General features: G+C 43.9%; 1 protein-coding gene across 1 annotated transcript in view; it reads left to right on the top strand.

The window, feature by feature from the left end:
- The first annotated feature begins 892 nt into the window (after positions 1-892).
- LOC135877394 (NACHT, LRR and PYD domains-containing protein 3-like) overlaps positions 893-20003 on the top strand; it is a 45699-nt gene continuing 26588 nt past the window's right edge. Inside the window, exons 1-4 of the mRNA XM_065402822.1 lie at positions 893-1175; positions 4489-6214; positions 12033-12122; positions 17676-17846. Of these exons, the coding sequence (XP_065258894.1) occupies positions 893-1175; positions 4489-6214; positions 12033-12122; positions 17676-17846 (2270 nt within the window). The remainder of the gene's footprint in view (positions 1176-4488; positions 6215-12032; positions 12123-17675; positions 17847-20003) is intronic.

The raw sequence follows: 20003 nt of genomic DNA, 5'->3' as shown, positions 1-20003 counted from the left end.
AACTTCCAGAAGGAATAAAAACCAAGAAAAGGTTTTATATCTATAAAAAATCACCAGGAAGGTTTAGAACCTTACTTGCTGTCCTATGAGGGCTGTTCTAGAAATTCAAAAAGCTTTGAAGATTAGCTTTAACTGGAGATGCTTTTGTTTCTCTTTGTTGTGGAAATAAACTTTGAGCAAATTTCCTGTTCTTTCTAGCTACCCTGTGCATCTGTGGTTGAGCATCAAGAAGATTAAGAGAAACAACTCTAATTAGGGACATCAGATGTTGTTTGTAGTAGCTTTCGGGCTAATGGTAAGTAAGTCACTCTCTTGGGATGGGCTAATTTTGATCGGAACTAGTTAGTTTATAGGTTCAGGGTATGGGGCCTGATCACTGGCAGAAATTACCACAGCTACCTTTCACTTGGTGTGCTCTGCTATGCAAAAAACCTTCTGAGGTCATCATAAGCTAGCACTGGGTCTCAGTACATGGGGCCTGATTCCCCAGGGCTGTGATGTGCAGATTCCAGACTGAGTGGTTGTTTTCTGAAATGTAATTAATTTAGGGCATCCCAACCTTGCATTTTGAAATTCATTTGGGTGGTAATTACTGTTGTTATTATTATTATAGCACCTTTCATCCTAAAACCTCAACAGGCTTTACCAATGCTGGCTAAGCTGCACAACAGCCCTGTGAGTTAGAGGAATATGATTATCCCTATTCTACAGATGGAGAGACTGAGGCACAGAGAGACAAAGTCCAGTGTGTCATTTATGAGGAAAAGCATCCAGGAGATATGTGCCCCAGTGATCTACTCTGGCCACTAGATTGCACTTGTTTTCTCTACTATATCATTTATTAATAAATGGACTTTTCATTGTATTTTAGTTCATTTCCTGATATCCAGTGATGGGAAACCAAAGCAGCAGAATCAGTGACCTGCTTGTACGTGTCCTCGACAACCTTTCTCAGGGAGACTTCAAAAGATTTAAAGACAAACTATCACACTCTGCCCTTAAGGGGAAAGGTAACATCCCTCGAGGTTGTCTGGACAATGCCAACAGGATAGATACTAAGAACCTCCTGATGAAATTCTATGGTGGAGAGGCTGCAGTAGATGTAACCATAGACGTTTTCACTCAGATCGACCTCCGAGATTCTGCTGCTAAACTCAGAGAAGGAAAAGAGAAAGGTAAGAAACCTATAGCCACTTTAAAACCTGGGAGTCTCCTCCTGGAATATGTCCCAGGCCAGCAGCAATAGGAGCAGAAGGAGAAACAATAGGCTGATGGCACAAATGCCAAATTCTAAATCAGGAAGCCAGGGGACACTAAGCCGGGATGCCAGTGGTGGGCCAGATGCTCTGACCTACCCCACTCCCTTTTCACCACACAGCTGTCATGAGGGGAGCAGATGTGGCCTGTATCTCTCCATCTGAGGATACCCCCAGTGTGGGGGATTCCCAGTGGGTGGACAGCCAATGTAGTGGTGCAGAGGGAGTGTCATGGACAGAAGGTGGTGAGGAGGCGGAGTAACTAGAGTGCATCCCCAGCTGCGGGACTGTTCCTAGGGGGCCACTGGCAGTTGGTCTAAATTAGAACATCCCCCAGGCTTCTCTAATTGAGGATCTGTAACTGGAAAATGATCCTGGCCTAGGATATTATCCCCAAACAGCTGATGGGCCCCATGGAACCTTTCTGGGGTTCCAGGCACAAACTATATCTCCAAGGCTGTTTTTCATTAAAGAAACAAATTCAGTGCAATACAAACAGCCAGGTAGCCAGCAAACCTAGAGAGCTGTGGTTCCAAAGACTCCAGGCCGCTTTGCAGTGTCTCACAAGACTGTAAGAGCCAGGGCCAGTGGGGATCCATGCGTTAGTGGAGCAATGTTAGAATCCATGTGGTCTGTGATGGAGCTAAACTCAACCTTGTTACAGTTATTCCTGTTCCTCTCCCCTGTTCCCCACAGTTACAGAAGAGCTCAGCTGGGTTGGCCCTGCCCAGGGTCCCTGGGATGGAAGCTCCAGGGCTGGCAGTGGGGCTCTCCCTAGAGGCCTTTGGAATTCACTCCCCTGGACAGACCCCCAGGGGGAGAGTTTAGCTGCCTCCAGAGCACAAGGCAGGGGGCATTTTGTTGGTTTAGTCTGTGAGCTTTTTCAGGCAGGATTTGTCTTTTTCTTATGTGTTTGCACAGAACCTAGTACAATGGGGCCCTGATCACCAATTGGGGCTCTAGATCCTACCAGAACATAGTAATATACTATAGGTTTTAGTTTATTTTGATGAGCATCTGTTAATAACTAAGTTAGGGGAATAAAATATCTGCTTTCCACCCCACAAAAGATAATGTAAATTGTTTTCAAACTTATTTTTGTAAAATAACATCTGATTGAGCAATGAGCATTATATGAATAATTGAATATAGTAAATACTATACTACCCTCCAAACCAGTAGTTCCGTCTTGATTATAATTGTCCCAAATAAAAATCCCTCTGCTGCTCTCTGTGTCTGTCTTAGTTCCCTAAGTTTGGAAAGGCTTTCGTAAGCCATCTAGTGCACCTCCTGCACTAGGGCAGAATTGACACTGGACCTTTAATTGTTCAGTCTAATCTGCTTAGAAACATGACTGCTTGGAAGGAGACTCGCTCTCTTTACAAATGCACTTAAATGACTCTGCCCCAATTTAAGTTGTTCTGTTTTCCTGATGATGCAGCCTATTCATTATGTAAAGTGCAGACCAATCCAGAACAGAAACAGACAGAGGTCACGCAAACATGACGCCTCTTGCTGTATTCCACAAACAGAACTTCATAAAGTGACTGATAACTACACGGGAAATATTCCTAAGTACATTGGGTTCCTGCTTTTTCATTTGGATTCTTTGCTGGAACAAATACCTTTCCAGATCATACTTTTAGCACAGAGTTTCCTTATTATTTTCTAGTCTAGGGAATATCATGAATTCAGCAATAAGGCTACCTACTGCCAAAGGCAACAGATTTCAATGGTGGCTGTGGTAATAGCACTGGAGGTGAAGAGCATTTCCTAGGGTTTAATGGGCAGCAGCCAGCATCAGTCCCCAGGAAATGCCTTTGTGTTGCTGCTGAAATACTTTTAAAACAAGACAAATGCACACAAAGGGGGGAGAAAAGCATAGCAAAGGGAAAATGCAGGCCCTCTCTCTAGCACTGACTTTCACTTCCAGCATCACTGCTGGAGACTTACAGGTCCAGCACATGGTCTGATCAGTCACTTCAAGACCCGGCAAATTTTTACCAGAGTCAGGCTGTTTAAGGCATTGCCTTTATCTCCCTCTCTGGTTTGGACTCGCAGCAGTGTTCCAAAAGATGGAGTCGTCTTGGCTGGCTAAGCCATGAACTTACTAGACAGTAGGTATAAAGGGAAAGACTGGGAAGGAAAATGACACAGCAGGGAGGGGGTGACAGCAGGAACCCCAAGCTGACATGCCAGGATTTAGCCAATGGAGACAATGATGTCATTTGGGTCCCTCCCTCTGGCTCAGTCTGGTCAGGGTGGCTTTCAGGCTCAGGATGATGAAGGTCCAACAGTGTCATGGTGGATCACGGGAAATGACAAGGATGGCAGCTATGATGGTAAAGATCCATACGTCCCACTGCCCTGTTTAGTGACACCCCTCTGCCCCAAGATAAAGAGTGCTCAAAACGGGGAGCAACCTCATGCCAGCAAAATCAACTGACCACAACGCCATTTGGCCATTTCAATTATAAACACTTCCTCCCATGTCTAGAGTCTCTCAGCTCTGTTGTCATGCCAACCTGTCCTTTACCAGGAGCTTTTCAGCACCGGTCTTCTAGACCGTAAACACTTCAGTTGTACCAGCCATTCTATTTTCAACTCTGGCTGACTTTTACAAACAATTCTATATAATGGGTTGAGTGGGACTCTTGTTACCTCTGGCAACTTCTAATACAGATGTGGGCACAACATCTCTTTGGGTCAGTACTGAGCCAATGCACCAGCCTGGTGCCAGAGGATGTTCTGCTGCTAGGGGCACCATCTCCTAAGCAAAGAAGATAACTGGAGGCATCCAATTGTGGTCAATAAAGACACTATGGCACCTTTATTTAAACCCAGGTGCCTTGGGCAATTTCTAGTTTATGAAGTTACATTTTCTCCACCTAAATTCCCAGCACTGTTTCAATTGCACTTTGTACATTAACTTGTTGTATAGTGTTGCTATGCACTGATAAACAGTTGCCAGGTTTCTCCCAAGAGGTGGCTGCATTACAGTGGGGGGTAAAGTGATCACCACAGTCCTTACTCTCACAAATCATTTCAGTGGGGCAATTTTATCTGAGTTAGGGCTGCAGAATCAGGCCCATAGTTAAATGATTTCTGGATTCTTTGAAGATAGGTGCAATATCAGTTTCAGGTACCATTATTATTTGTTTTATTGTAACAGATCAAGTCTTTTCTCTGAGCTTCTGGTTCAATATTTCTAATGCATCATGTACTGATTTAGGTTACAGGAAGAAGTATAAAGAAGATGTTAAAAACAAGTATGAAGTCATACACAACATGATGAGTCTTACTACTGACAATGTGATTCTAAACAGAAGATATCCGAAGCTGATTATTCTAGACAACCCTCATCATGCAAAGGAGAGAGAACATGAAATAATGGCCATGAGTCAGAGAGACAAAGAAATCAAAATTAAACAAGCTTGTTCTGCAGTTACGATAGACACCCTATTTACACGTGATAAACAAGGACAAACACCACAAATTGTTGTGCTGCTGGGAGCTGCAGGGATTGGGAAAACGATGACAACAAGAAAGATCATGTGCGATTGGGCAGCTGGGGAACTCTATAAGAAAAAGTTTGATTATGTTTTCTACATAAACTGCAGAGAAACAAACCTTACTGAGCAGGGAAGTGTGGTTGACATGATTTTTAAAAATTGGCCTAATACAAATGCCCCAGTTAATGAGATTTTGATGAAGCCAGAAAAACTCTTGTTCATAATTGATGGTTTTGATGAACTGAGATTCTCTTTTGATCAGACAGAAAATCTGTGCTCTGATCCCTGGGAGAAGAAGCCAGTGGAAATCATACTGAGCAGTTTATTCAGGAAAACGATTTTTCCCCAATCCTACTTGCTAATCACCTCAAGACTGACTGCTCTGGAGAAACTCTTGCAGTGTTTGGAATGCTCACGTTATGCAGAGATCCTGGGGTTTTCTGAAGTTGACAGGAAAGAATATTTCCACAAGTTCTTTGGAAACAAGAAACAAGCAAGACAAGCGTTACAATTTGTGAAAGCAAATGACATTCTCTTCACTATGTGCTTTATTCCCATCATGTGTTGGATCATCTGCACTGTTGTGAAACAACAGCTTGAAAAAGGTGAGGATCTTGCACAAACTTCAAAGTCAGTCACTGGAGTGTACGTGCTTTACCTTTCCAATTTAGTCAATCCTCTCAGCAGCAATTTGAAGCAACACATGCAAGCTAACCTGAGGGGACTTTGTTCTTTAGCTGTTTATGGCATCTGGAAACGGAAGATACTGTTTGAGGAAGCCGAACTCAAGAAATTTGGCTTAAATCAAGCTGACTCTTTCCCCCTGTCTTTGAATAAGAACATTTTTCAAAAAGATATTGACTGTGTGAATGCCTACAGCTTCATTCACTTAAGCTTTCAGGAGTTTTTTGCAGCTTTGTTTTATGTGCTGGAGGAAGATGAAGAAACAATGGAAGATTCAGGGACTCCCAAGAAAGATGTGAAAACATTATTAGAAAACTATGGAAACTCTAGAAATTACTTAATGTTAACAGTGCGATTCCTGTTTGGTCTCTTAAATGAAGAAATAATGCAAATCATGGAGGAAAAATTTTCCTGTAAAATTTCACCTAAAATTAAGCCAGATTTGCTGAAGTGGGTTCAAACAAACCAACAAAAATATTTACCTTTGTCCAATGTGGATCAGGAGACATGTCGTATTTATAACCTTGAGGAGTTTCACTGCATGTTTGAGATGTATGAAGAAAACTTTGTGAAAAGTGCATTGGATCATGTCACTGCACTAACGTTAGATTCAAATAAACTTACCCAAATGGATCAAATGGCTTTTTCATTCTGTGTAAAAAATTGTCATCGACTGGAGTCACTTTGCATATCTTACTGTACATTTGCTTTTGGGGACCATGGGGAAGATGTGCTTCCAAGACGACAGAAGTGGCTATATCAGTAAGTATCACCTGAGTTCAGAAATCTGTAGTTTAATTAACAGGTGAAACATTATTTTTCTTGTGTCTTGATAACTTTGCAAAGTCCATCATTGTGGTACAACGACACTACAAAGAAACAGGGAATATCCACGCCCCCAGTGTAAAACTATGTTCTCCTCCTCAATAAGGCAGAAAAAATAAGTCATTTTCAGATTCTCTTTATCCAAACTCAGCTGTCCTTCCTGTTCTAAATTTCACTAAACACTGAATTTCAAGAACAGGCATTTCTGCCTATACTCAGTGAATGTCTGAGAGAGAACGTTCGCCTTGCAGAACAGAACACCCACAAACCCCTGCCTTTACACACAGTAGCTGGGTAAAACTAGTTGCTGACTTCCAGGTTGATGGTCCAAATTGCTTTCGTAGTTTGGGTGCTGTCCTCAGAGTGCTCAGTAGCTGTTGGGACCAAATGACAGTGAGTTGCTCTGTACTTGTTTGTCGTTCTCAGACTACTACAGTTGATTTGAGCAGTACCCTTGTTGGCATTGTGTGCTGCAGGCATTCATCTCTGCTTTAAATCTAGTTGAACCACTTCAAGCAAAACTATAAGCTTTAAATATTGTTATGAAATGGCCAAAGTGAAGAACTGCCCATAGTCAGTCTGTGCAGCACCTCAGCATGCAACAATCTGAGAACGGACCCCCAAGACTGTGAAGAAAATGTCCTGTGCTACTAAGAGGTTGTCTATTCTATACCAATGAAGCTATATTGGTAGAGTTCATCACTACAACACTGCCAGTGTAGAATCATAGATACAGAGAGCTGGAAGGGACCTTTAGGGGTCATCTAGTCCCTGTGCTGAGGCAGGACCAAATAAACCTAGGACCATCTCTGACAGGTGTTTGTACAACCTCTCCTTGGAAACTTCCAAGATCTGTCACACATTTCTGCACAATCAGTGCAACATCATGCTTTTTCCCCTTTTTTTAACTGAAAGTGCCACCAAATACCCTGTAGCCTAGGGGAAGGTGCACTGAGATAGCACAGGAGTCCTAATCCCCATCTTCTACTGGCTGCTTTAACAAAGGCCCTTAGGGGAGGTGAACTATCACTCATCCATTTCACAGCTAAGATAACTGAGGTTGGACAAGGCCAAAGCGGGCAGAGCTGGGAGTGGAACCCAGTAAGATGACAGACACTCATCTGCTTTGCAGGTGAAATGGGCCAAAATCTCTCTGTGTGTGATGCGTGTCCTCACAGCGTAGATGTTTGCTCCTCTCCAGAGACTATGGCACATAGAAGTTGGAGTCTGTCACTGCATCTGTGCTAACAGTAGTGATACTTTAGGTCAAGAGTAGTTAATTATTTTTTGTCAATGTCCAAATTTCCTGGTCTAGGTCCAGACTCCAGAGACAATAATAAAAAGTATAATGATAATATGTAAATAAAAAGATTTTCAGAAAGCCTTTGACAAGGTCCGTCACCAAAGGCTCTTAAGCAAAGTAAGCTGTCGGGATAAGAAGGAAGGTCCTCTCATGGATTGGTAACTGGTTAAAAGATAGGAAACAAAGGGTAGGAATAAATAGTCAGTTTTCAGAATATAGAGACTTAAATAGTGGTGTGCCCCAGGGGTCTGTACTGGGACCAGTCTTGGTCAACATATTCATAAATGACCTGGAAAAAGGGGTAAACAGTGAGATGGCAAAATTTGCAGATGATACAAAACTACTCATGATAGTTAAGTCCCTGGCAGACTGCGAAGAACTACAAAAGGATCTCTCAAAACTAGGTGACTGGACAACAAAATGGCAGATGAAATTCAATGTTGATAAATGCAAAGTAATGCATATTGGGAAAACGTAATCCCAACGATACATATAAAATGATGGGGTATAAATTAGCTGTTACCACTCAAGAAAGATCTTGGAGTCATTGTGGATAGTTCTCTGAAAACATCTACTCAATGTGCAGCGACAGTCAAAAAAGCGAACAGAATGTTGGGAATCATTAAGAAAGGGATAGATAATAAGACAGAAGATATCATATTGCCTCTATATAAGTCCTTGGTATGCCCATATCTTGAATACTGTATGCAGATGTGGTTGCCCCATCTCAAAAAAGATGTATTGGAATTGGAAAAGGTTCAGAAAAGGGCAACAAAAATTATTAGGGATATGGAACGGCTTCCATATGAGGAGAAATTAATAAGACTGGGACTTTTCAGCTTGGAAAAGAGATGACTAAGGGGGGATATGATTGGGGTCTATAAAATCATGAATGGTGTGGAGAAGGTGAATAGGGAAGTGCTGTTTACTCCTTCTCATAACACAAACACTAGGGGTCACCAAATGAAATTAATAGGCAGCAGGTTTAAAACAAACAAAAGGAAGTATTTTTTCACAGAACGCGTGGTCAACCTGTGGAACTCTTTGCTAGAGTCTGTTGTGAAGGCCAAGGCTATAACAAGGTTAAAAAAAGAACTAGATAAGTTCATGGAGGATAGGTCCATCAATGGCTATCAGCCAGAATGGGCAGGGATGGTGTCCCTAGCCTTTGTTTGCCAGAAGCTGGGAATGAGCGACAGGGAATGGATCACTCGATGATTACCTATTCTGTTCATTCCCTCTGGGGCACCTGGCATTCGTGACTGTCAGAAGACAGGATATTGGGCTAGATGGACCTTTGGTCTGACCCAGTATGGTCGTTCTTATGTTCAAAAGCATCTGTCCATCCGGATTTGGCCAGCAGTCTGCCTATTGACTACCACCGCTTTAGGTCAAGTGGTACAAGCTCACGTTTTCAGAGAGAAACTCCAGGTTTGCTCCCAGCAGACACCCAAAAAACGGGTATTGTTGTACTTAGATTTGCTGTACCTAAGTAGACTATAGTAGACCCAGACCCAGGAACAGAACCTAGTCTAACAATCCTGCCCCCCAGTGTTCTAGTGCTAATTCATGCTTGGCTGCCGAGCTCTCTCTGACCCATTCCTCATAGATAGACTTGGCAGCATTTGATTTTTATATTTGTATAGTTTTGATGGATAATATCAATGTTTATTTGTAAGCTTTTAAAATGTTCATCAGTTTAACTTTTCAGAGTTGCACAAATTATGTGTTTTTAAGCATTATTTTTTTTTAGATTTTGATGAATTTAAATGTTCAGAGTTGTGGATATTATGAGAAGGGAGTTAGACAATAATTATTTAATGACAATAGATGGTGAGATTCAAAAAGTTAAACCTGTATAACCGTTGAAGTACAAATTGTTAAAATCACATATCAAAATATACAGAGTAAATATCTTTAAATCAAACTCTGCAGCATTTTTCTTACTTTGCCTATCTGTAAATTTCTATTATTATTGATGGAAATATTTTTCATCAGTTTGTGTGTGTATGGGGAAATCAGTGTTGTTATAGCTGTGTTGGTTTCAGGATATGAGCGAGACAAGGTGGGTGAGGTCATATGTTTTATTAGACCAGGGGTCTCAAACACGCGGCCCGCGGAGCTATTAGCTGCGGCCCACCAAGCTCCCCTTGCCGCCCCCCACCCAGCGCTCCGCATCCCCACTCCTCTACCTACCTCCAGGCATGTCCCACCACCAAACAGCTGTTTGGCGGTTCTTAGCGCTTTCCGGGGGGCGGGGGGAGCGGGGAGCCGCGTGCTCAGAGGAGGAGGCGGAGAAGAGGCAGGGCAGGGGCAGGGATTTGGGGAAGGGGTTGGAATAGGGGCAGGGATGGGGCGGAGTTGGGGTGGGGACTTTGGGGAAGGGGTGGGAAGGGGCAGGGGCGGGGCCTAATGGAAGGGGTGGAGTGGGGGGCAGGGCCGGGGGCAGCAGGGAGGCAGTGTCAGTGATGTGGCCCTCCTGGTAATTTGAGTTTGAGATCCCTGTATTAGACCAACTTCTGTTGATGGAAGGGACAAGCTTTGAGCTTTACAGAGCACGTCATGTCTGGGTAAGGTAGCCAGAGTATTGTATCTGAAATACAAGCTGGGACAGATTGTCAAGCATAGGGGTTCACATATGTTATAAGAGACCACTTCAAATGAAATGGGCAATTAACAACCCTGATGTCATAGGATGGAGGAGGGTTAATAGGAGTAGGGTGTGTTACAAATTGTTGTAATGACCAATATAACCAGGGTGAAATTGATGTTTACTGACATTTACTGTTAAAAATCTAATCCTTCTATAAGCCTACCCACAGGGGGTTAATGGTATTTCTTCCCCAAGAGGTTTTTTTACCCTAGCACTGAGGTGGTAGAGGTCTGGGCTGTGCATCTTAAGGTTGTGATTGGGTGATACCCCATATGGGAGAAAACATGTTAGTGTTAGGATCCTGGATTAATTGTTGAAATTATTTTTCTGTAGCAAAATACGATATTTGGAGGTGAATTTGGGCTGTTATTTATAATTATTTGCTGTATTTTAAGTGTATTTTGGTTAACAGGTGATGTTCCTTAGAGAACAGGGTGGGGCATTTTGTAGGGTTTGTCTGAAGGACACGGGGAGCAGCATATAGAGGATGTTGCTGGTGTATGCAGAAAGTGAGAATCTCTGCCTTGCCAGCTCCAGAAAGGTCGTAAATTGATTTAATAAACATTTCTTTCCAGAAAACAAGCTTCGCGATCTATGGGTGCAAAGTGCTGAATGAGAGCTGGGTACTGTTTTATTGAAAGGGAAATGGACCTGAGGAGAAGGGAGAGCTTGAGGAGACAGGTGAGGGAAGGAGTGAGAATGGCACAAAGATAGATCAGGAGCTGGGATGCTGGAGCAAATAGAGGGATAGAAGGAGGAGAGCAGAGCCAATGATTGTGCCACACAAAATATCAAATCTGTATCATTATCTGCTTATTCGAGCTGGGTTTACGATTAATATTTGTCTCCCCCTCCCAGATTATTTGAACAATATATGTGTTAAAATGTATTCGTTCAAAATTATTCATTTTGATTGGACACACGGGTCATCTCACAGGTTTTTGTTCCGTGTATGGATGAGCATAAACATTAGAACCAGAATTCCAATATGAAAGCTCAGGATTACAAATTCAGATTTTTCTTCCATGCAAACATTTTGTAATATTCACGGTTTCAGCAACATTCCTGTCTGTAAACTTGTTTGCTAGGATATTTCTAGAACATGAACAATAAAGCTGTGTGAATACAATGGAAGTAAATTTACTTTAAAGTTCATCAGAATATTCTTTAAGTTTTGCATTATTCCCCCTGAACTGTTTCTTAGGGAGATGCTGCCTTAAAATTAACTTGCCCTCTTGTACTCTTTGGGGTCAGGAACTAATAAACCACCATTTCTAGTTACTTATAGGGATGTAAGTTCACAAAGTGTAACACCAGTTACCAATACCGAGTGATAGCCAGCATATGTAAAGTTATAAACAAATACTCGGACTATTGGCTTTTATCTTTATGGGTAAATTAACCCTCCTGGTTAAATAAAATAGGAATGAACGTGTTTATCTCCAGAAATGATGCAACAATTACTGCCCAACACGAAAACATGTAAACACTGGTGACATTCCCATTTGTGAGAGTCCTTAGAATTTCATTTAACTACTCAAAGGACCAGCATCGTAGAAATCCAAAAAATGAATGGATTACACGTAGTAGAACCTATTCTATTTGACTGTGTATGTAAAGTACATCATAATGTGCTATATATACATTGTTTGGGGGTATTTTCAATTAACTGAAACTGTAGAGTAACTCATACATAGTGTATGATCGCGCCATACAAAGGGCTGTTTTAATGTTCAGGAAATAGAATTAAAATCTGTCCCGAGATGACAACATAGAACATTTCTATTCTCTCTTTTTAGGATACAGCATTGGGATGAGCCGAAGCATTCGCCTATTTATCTGCTCTGTCAAGTTTTGAAGGATCCACACTGTAAATTAAAGAAACTGAAGTAAGTAGCTGTATTTTTCTCCTTTTAAACATCCCATTATTATTGATGCTATCATGGAAATTCTACATCAGTGCAGCCCTCTTTGCCAGGGCAGGTGTAATGACCATATATAACTGTCTAGCTGCTAAGAAATCTGTTTAAATTTCCCGTCAGTTTGCATGGGGTTGCTTTAGTTTCAGCCTAGCAGTTTAATTACATTTAACCCAGCTACCAACCAAGAGGTGAGCAGGAGAGACTGAGGTAAGCCGTGAGTCCAGGGGAAATTACTTGAGGTCAGAGAAGACTCAAAAGGCAAGAAAGATTATTTGAGCAATTTTAATCATACGTATTTCTAAGGTGCCTGTTATCAGGGTATCTAATCCCTGTCCATGTCTATTTATTTAACATTCATGTATCCCCATCTGGCCTAACTTCTCCCTGATTCAAATGTGGGGTGTTTTGGGGGGTGGGATTTTCATCTCCTTTTCTATCTCTGTCCCATCCCAACCCCATCTTTTTTTTCTATTTTTTTCTTTTTCTTCATTTTACTCTCTCATCTCTCACCATCTCACACTGACTGGTGTTGTTACTAGCAAAGAGACGATCTTGCATTTTGCTCGGGACATGGCCAGGCCAGGGCTCAGTCCAATCCCCTCTGACAAGGGGTTCTAGCTGTGGAAAACATTCTGCTCCTACACCCAAGAGTCTGAACCTGGGCTCCTTCAGCTGGATTGTCTCTGTGGTGCACAGCTGTTTCACAGAGTGATGAGGGGATTAGCAGTCTCTGAGACGGTCTATGCTAGAGAATAGCATCAGTGCATCTTCCTAACACACCTGTAACACTGCACATCCACACACATGCGTGCTTACAACAGTGCACAATGGATGACATCACCTTTTATGTTTAACCTTGCTCAGAGCCAATGCAATCGCATCATGGCCACTACCATGTCCCTCTGCACTGTTTCAGCACAAGGACTGGCAGAGCAGCTGAGGTGGCACAATGAGTCTCTTCCCAGTGCACTTCCACACTGCCGCTGCCATCCGTTTGTGACAGCTTTGACAGCTCGGCATTATTGGGCTCAACATAGGGGTGTTTGGGTAAAATTCAATAGCCTGTGCACACAGCGGGTCAGACCAGATGATCTAACAGTCCCTTCTGGCCTGACACTCTAAGAAACTGGCCCCGTCAGCTGTCAAGCGACTCGCTGGAGCAAGTCAGAAAACCTCCTAATTTTGATAAAAATGGACAAACTGTTTTCTTTTCCAGCCAGCTCTGCCACTTGTACCTCTGCTTCATGCCATCCCCAGAGCAGTTGAGGGGAGACTGCCAGGTCTCTGCTCGGCCTGGCCCTAAGGCCATCCTCTACCCATCAGATTAACAAAGATATAGCATTGCATTTCTCATTCGAACGTTTGAATTTCAAAAATGTGTCAACTTAAAAAAAACACAAAAACCCCTCTGTGTTTGCTTGGTCCCTTGGGGCTTCTTCTGCAAAACATAAAAGGCAAAATCTGCGGTTCATGAGCACTGCCATGGTGCGTGTGTGCACACTGCAAGGCACTGATTTTTACTGAGGGTTGCCATGCCTGTGCACTCACTGTCTCAGTAGCAGCTTCCATGCTCCTGAGATCTGCAAAAGAGAACACAGAGCCGGATAATTATATAATGAAAGAACTCTGGATTAAAAAAAAGCTGGTCCCCAAAGTGGGGAGGATGTGAATTAGTTTGGGAATCTCAGTTGTAACATCATATCCCCTATTTAGCACATGGTCCAGTAGAGGAACTCCCAGAGTACTTGAGGTCATTGCTGTGAATTCCTGGTTTTGTGCCTGGCAGAGGAATGAATCTCTCTCAGCTCTTCTGGCCCATTAGAGGGTAGGAATGGAAATGGAAGAGCATTGGCTTTTTGCACACTGAGGGGACATACAGGTCAGATGGCCTCAGCGTGGCCATGGAGCCCTTACGGTTTTGAAAGGTCTCATCTGTTTGACACTTGAACAATCCCAAACCTTTACAGAAAAGGTCTTCAGTTATGGTCTGGACAGCTGGACCTGAACTCTTAGGCCATGAGACTGTCTTTGCTGTAACTGGTGTGGGCACAGCATCCAAGATGCTTTTGTTGGCATGAAAGGCGTGTGTGGCTACTTGCTGACGTTCAAAAACAACCCTATTCACCTGCTTCTTGCCATCATTCTTCCAAGTGAGGAAATCCTATTCAGCCAGTGCTGTCTGATAGTTGGCCGTCTTCATCTAGAGTGCAGACATTTGCCTAGAAGATCCAGCCTTTGGCCTCCTCATCCTCGGGGACAGATCTAGCAGCACCAGCTTGCCATCACTTCTGTTAACAGCTATTACAGTGATCAAGGGAGAAGGTGGGAATAGAAATATTCAAACCCAGTCGGATCGCCCTGAGAGAGGCAACCTGCTCACATAGATTTGGGAGATGATTGTTGGTATAAGCTAGACACTTGAGCTGGCTCCAGGATGCCTTCATTATTAGAAAGAGTCCACCCCATTTAGGCTAATAGGTATCAGAAAGGAGGTGCTGGGCCTTTTCTTGCACCATTGACAGCTTTAGATCAAGATTGTCTGCAAGTCTTCCCAAAAGTTCTTGTAATTTTTTTAAATCTGGTGGTGTGACTGTGAAAGAAGATCTTGCAGCTTCTCCAGGGGCAGAAGACGGCATCTCTCTTCCTGCCTTTCCTACTTCCTTACTTTTATTAATTCAGACGTTCCTGCCATTCCTCATCTCTATCCCAATTTCACATTAAAAAAAACAAAACACCCAGCAGTAACAAAAGTGGCACAATTTTTAGTTCCCCATCACTAGGTTAATTTGTTTGTATGTTCTGTCCCCATCCTTAACCCTTTATCAGTTTTTTCTCTGAGACTATAACCCTCCAGGGTAGGTACTGTCTCGTTATCTTTGTTTGTAGAGCACCCAAAACAATGGAGCTGCAATTCTGCTTGGAGATTTGGGGCACTACTATCTTCTAAATGTAGAATAATGATGGAAAGAGATCTTTATTAACATCCTCTTAAATCTTCCTCACACGCTGCTCAGAATTCTGTGAGGCAATGGTGATGGGGGGGGGGGGCATGACCTGAGAGATGGATGGTCTCTGGGAGTGAATCTTCCCTGGAGTTGATGATCTTTGAAGATGAGGCTTCCTCAGATAGCAACGGTGAGGTCAGCTCCACAGCTCCATGGATGGGGGAAGCCCATATGGGCTAATAGATCCACAGAGATTTGGAACCTTAAGGCTGTGATGATCCTAGAGCTCCACATGAAGGAATAGATCCCCAGGGAAGGGATGTGGATGGGGCATGTCAGGGTCTCAGAAAGCACCCTGATCAGAGGCAGCACTAGAGGGATGATGGACACTTCCTGTCCCTGGGTTCTGGGGAACTTCAGCATGGGCCTCATCCTCCATTCCAGAACATAACTAGGCTGGAACTAAAGCTCCCTTGCTGCCCCGTTTCATTTCCCCTGTGTGTTGCCTTGATGCTGTAGAATGCAGAGATGTAACTGGGGCAAGTTTCTGGGCAGAAGCCACAGGGGAGAAGAAGGAAAACTAGCACTGGCACCACATACCGCTCATATCAATTGTGCCAGCCTTGATCCCCAAAGGTTAGTACCCCAGGTGCTCAGGTTTAGCCTGTGCATCAAAGAATCCCATTTCTATGAATGCCTCCCCATGGTCAAACATCCCCAAGCCTTCCTCACAGGACCGATCCTTGAGTCAGGTATGGAACTGCGTTACCGTGTCATGGCTTCGCCCTTCTTCTCCAGGGATTGGAAGTATTCCACTGACAATCACCCAAGCCTCCACTTTTTTGAGCATCTTCCCCAGCCAAACTTAGCTGTCCTTGGTGTCTTCTAGCAGGAGACTGGCACTGTTATTTGTCCTGACAAGTAGGACAATCAGTGGATTTTTTTTTTTTTTGCCACGCCTATCAGGCTCCATTTCAGCTTCAGGTCCATATCTCATATCCTTGCTCCTGGCAGATAGCACACCCTTCTGTTCTCTGGATCTGCTCTGGTGACAGGCCTGTCAGTCCTTTTTAGTAAGGAGCCCTTAATCACATAGACCTGCCTCTTCCTGGTATTGTTGTGAATCCCAGGATCCCTCCCATTTGTTGTTCTTTCTAGCCGCATATCATTCAGACCTATGTTCTCTTATAGTCCCCTCATCCTTCCTAGAGCTCTGATCCAAGGGTATCTCCATCATCTCTTTCTCTCTTCTGCCGGGACTCCTTCTTCCTTGTCACCCCATCTTCTCATTGCTTCTCCTCCTCGCCTTCATCAGCTGGTCTCTTCCTCTGCCTTGTTCTTGTGGTCACATTTTTCCAAGAGTCACTCCCTTGTCTAGCAGACACTTTTCAGGTCCTCTTGTTCAGCAGGTGTCTGCAAATCTTGAGTTGTGTGTGCAGCTTCCTCTTTTCCATCATGTCTTCAAATCCCCATCTGAACTCCATTGTCTCCAGCTGCATCTTTGCTCCTCCGATCTTCTCTGCCATGAGCGCTACCAGGCAACAGTTCATACATAATTCACTTCTTTCAGGTACTGATTCAAGGATGATGTACATTCCGTAGCTTCTTCACCCAGACATCTTTGTCTCCTCTCCTGTTTAGGTCACCTCTATTGCTGCCTCAGTAGCCATCATTGTCTTCTCTTCCTAGTCCTTCGCCTAAAAGAAAAAAGGATGAAGATCCCCCTACCAAACTCCCAGACAGATTTCCCTGTTTGCTGTTCTTTGGTCACTGTTATTTACATTGTAGCCTTGTCTGCTCTGAACACTGCAAACTTCCCACATTGCACTACTGCTGGTGCCGCTCTCTGGGTTGCAGTAATGGCTTTTGGCGTTTTTTCTAAGAGCAGGGTCAGAGGATGCAATGGTTACTAATGCTGGCAGACAGTCTGCCACGAGGGGAGCTGCACTGGTGAAGAACTAGGCCTACAGTTAAACTGTAGTTACAATCCATCAGATTGGCCTCGCTAGAGAAATTCCAGTCTTTTCTGGTGTCCCGGGGTACTAGGAGAGGAAGGTGGGGCTTGAGACTTGGCAAAACTGAGCCGCTCTATGAAGCGTGAATGTTCAATACTACATATTCCATGGATGGTGGTTTGTTTTCTGAGTGCTAAGTAGAAATGATGTAGCAAGAGAGAAGAACGGGTTCCCCCATCCACAAAACTGTAATATACCTTCCAGTGCAGCAGCATTTCATTATTTACCATTGAGATTCCTTCCCTCCATTGCTTTCCACTCCTTTGACCCCTCCTTTATAATCATGGTTTTTTTTAGTAGGAGAAGCCCAAGTGTTTCTGCTCAGGGGATGGAGTTGGGGAACTTTGGCTTAGAATAACATATGCATGCAATCAATGAAAGCTACAGATGCATGTGGATTGAAATCCCCCCATAGTATTTTGTCCTTAGCATCCACTACTACAGCACTGTGATTTTATTCCCAGAATAAAGGAATCTTTGTAGATAGTCACTGGTACCCACTGAGGGAACTGGACAGACAGGAGTACTAATTTCCTCTTCTGTTTATCTGTCTCCTGCAGGCTTGTGAATTGCTCTCTCACAGCCAGTTGTTGCAGGGATCTCTCCTCTGTTCTCAATACCAAACCAACCCTGACAGAATTGGACCTGTCAGATAAAGTCCTGGGAAACTCAGGAATTAAACTGTTGTGTGAGGGACTGAAACATCCAAACTGCAAAGTGCAGAAACTGAGGTGAGTGTTTACAAGTTTCTTTGAAGCGAAGAACTCAGCAGGGTGTGAGGATGGTGTAAGATGTCCGCTCCCTTTCAGGTACATAGGTGAGTGTCCCTCCAGCCCCTGACATGTCTGTGACTCATAACAGTCTGAGAGCTTGTCTTATTTGGAAAATGGAAATAGAGAGAGGTCCAAATTGGAGCACTAATAACAGTCCCCCCCCTGCACTTCAGGAATAAGTGTTAGGGTGAGGTCTTTTTGTTTTTATATCTATGTTAAAAGAGCATTAAGGTTGCAAAGTCAAGCACAGAAGTTAGGGAATGCCGGAATTAAAGTTGCCTGGATACCCTTAATTCAGCTGCCCTGTGCATATGCATTACAAAACATTCTTTAATTACGTGACCACATACTATTTGTTCCAGAGGAGCCCTGCCTCATGCAGTGCACGGGATGGAGAGCGCTCACTGAATCAGCAGCTGTTCACTATTCTGTTTTATCCTCAGTGTAGCACTGGATGTCCATGCAGTTGAAGGTGGGGTTGGAGGTGAAGCGGTGGCTCTTGGCCTCACACAGGAGGCTACCCTCGCTGCATGGTGGTGCTGCAGGGAGCTCTGCATGGTCAGGGTGTAGGTCGACTCGCAGTCCGATGACTGTCTCAAACATGCTGCAGTTCTTGGCCTCACTCCTCTTCAGTTAATGCTCCTGGCTGGTGTTCCCATCTGCCTCTCCATCCATCATGCTGTCCAGCTGCAGCTTTGAGATCTCCAAAGGCCAGGCCAGAGCTGTGCTGCTCCTCTATACCCTCGGCAGGAGTCACCATCTTCTCCTCCTCTGAGGGGGCTCTTGGGGGAGACAGGCTAGCCTTCTTTGTACCCCCTCAGTTGCTCCTTCTGCAGCTGAGTGGGCATCACCCCCTGCCACCTTCTCCTCCTCAGAAGGCTTCTACACATCTGTCTCAAGCATCTCCAGAGGTGGCAAAAGGAAAGGAAAGTATAAGCCAAGAGGAGTCAGGAATATCCTCCATTGTCCCTGGGGTCCGTGTGCCAAGGGGGGTGGGGGATGTCAGTGGGTAGCAGTCCCTCCCAGAGAGTGGTGCTGGGCTATGGAAATGAGGAGACATTCTAGGTTGACAGAGTGATTGACAGTCCTGAATAATTCAGTGGGATGTGACTTAGTGGCTGCTGTGGCAGAGGAGAAGGAGGATCTGTTGGCCTCTGCCATGGCCAATGAGCAGATGTGAAGAATTCTTTGTGCAGGTATTTGTTTCTTCTTAGAAACACTGACACTTGGGTTTTGTTCCTTCCTGCTCCATCTGTCCCAGGTAAGACAAACAACAGAGCTTTGTGAGGGCCATAGAGGGGAGGAGTGTTTCAGAAACCAAGTGTTGATGGCAGTGGTCAGTCAATCATTCTGATGTCTCGCTGCTACTTCCAGGCCTTGCCTGCTTGGTAGGGGATCAGTGTTTGATTTGCTGTAATTTAATTCAGACTAAGTTACAACGAATTAAGGCCACTTTCTTCATGTATATGAGCAGTCAAATGGAGGTTTGACATGCTTTAATTTATGTGCCTGGATGCCATGCCTTTTTAATTGATTTGGGTCTCCCAGTCAAGCTAAAGAGATCAAACCTAATTCTGACAGAGTCAATAGAATTCATCAGGGTGATCTTGGTCTCCAGAATTGCAAATGTCTTTCTCCTTCAAGAGAGATTTCAGAACACCTGTCAACTAATATCTCAGTTTGAGATTTGCCCTCACAACTCATAAGGGTCTATCTTTGACTGTTAGGCCACATAACCTCAAGTACTTACCTGACAGCCTTTGCAAGACTCGAGCTAAGGCTGTTACAGTCAGAGATCGAATCAGTATTTCACCCAAGCATTCACCACATGAAGAAGGGTTAAAATCCCCCAAGGGGTCATTTGTCTCTTCAGTGGCGGCTAATCCCTAACAATATATGTCAAGGAATTCCATTTCAAACTCCAGTCCTTGCCAAGACTCCAGTCACCACTGCATCCAGACAGGGGAGCTCACTTAGTTCAGTTGCAGACTTATGGTATTGGATCAGTAATGGATTCAGCGGGCCACTTAAATGTCTTGGCGCTGAGGGCTATCCATTTAGCATGCAGGTCCTTTCTCCCAGTTGCAAAGGGCCTGTCAGTACAGAACATAGTGG

This window comes from Emys orbicularis, chromosome 4 (genome assembly GCF_028017835.1).
Source record: "Emys orbicularis isolate rEmyOrb1 chromosome 4, rEmyOrb1.hap1, whole genome shotgun sequence".
NCBI lineage: Eukaryota > Metazoa > Chordata > Testudines > Emydidae > Emys > Emys orbicularis.
The sequence above is the reverse complement of the archived record's forward strand: the minus strand, read 5'-3'. Positions and strand labels throughout refer to the sequence as shown.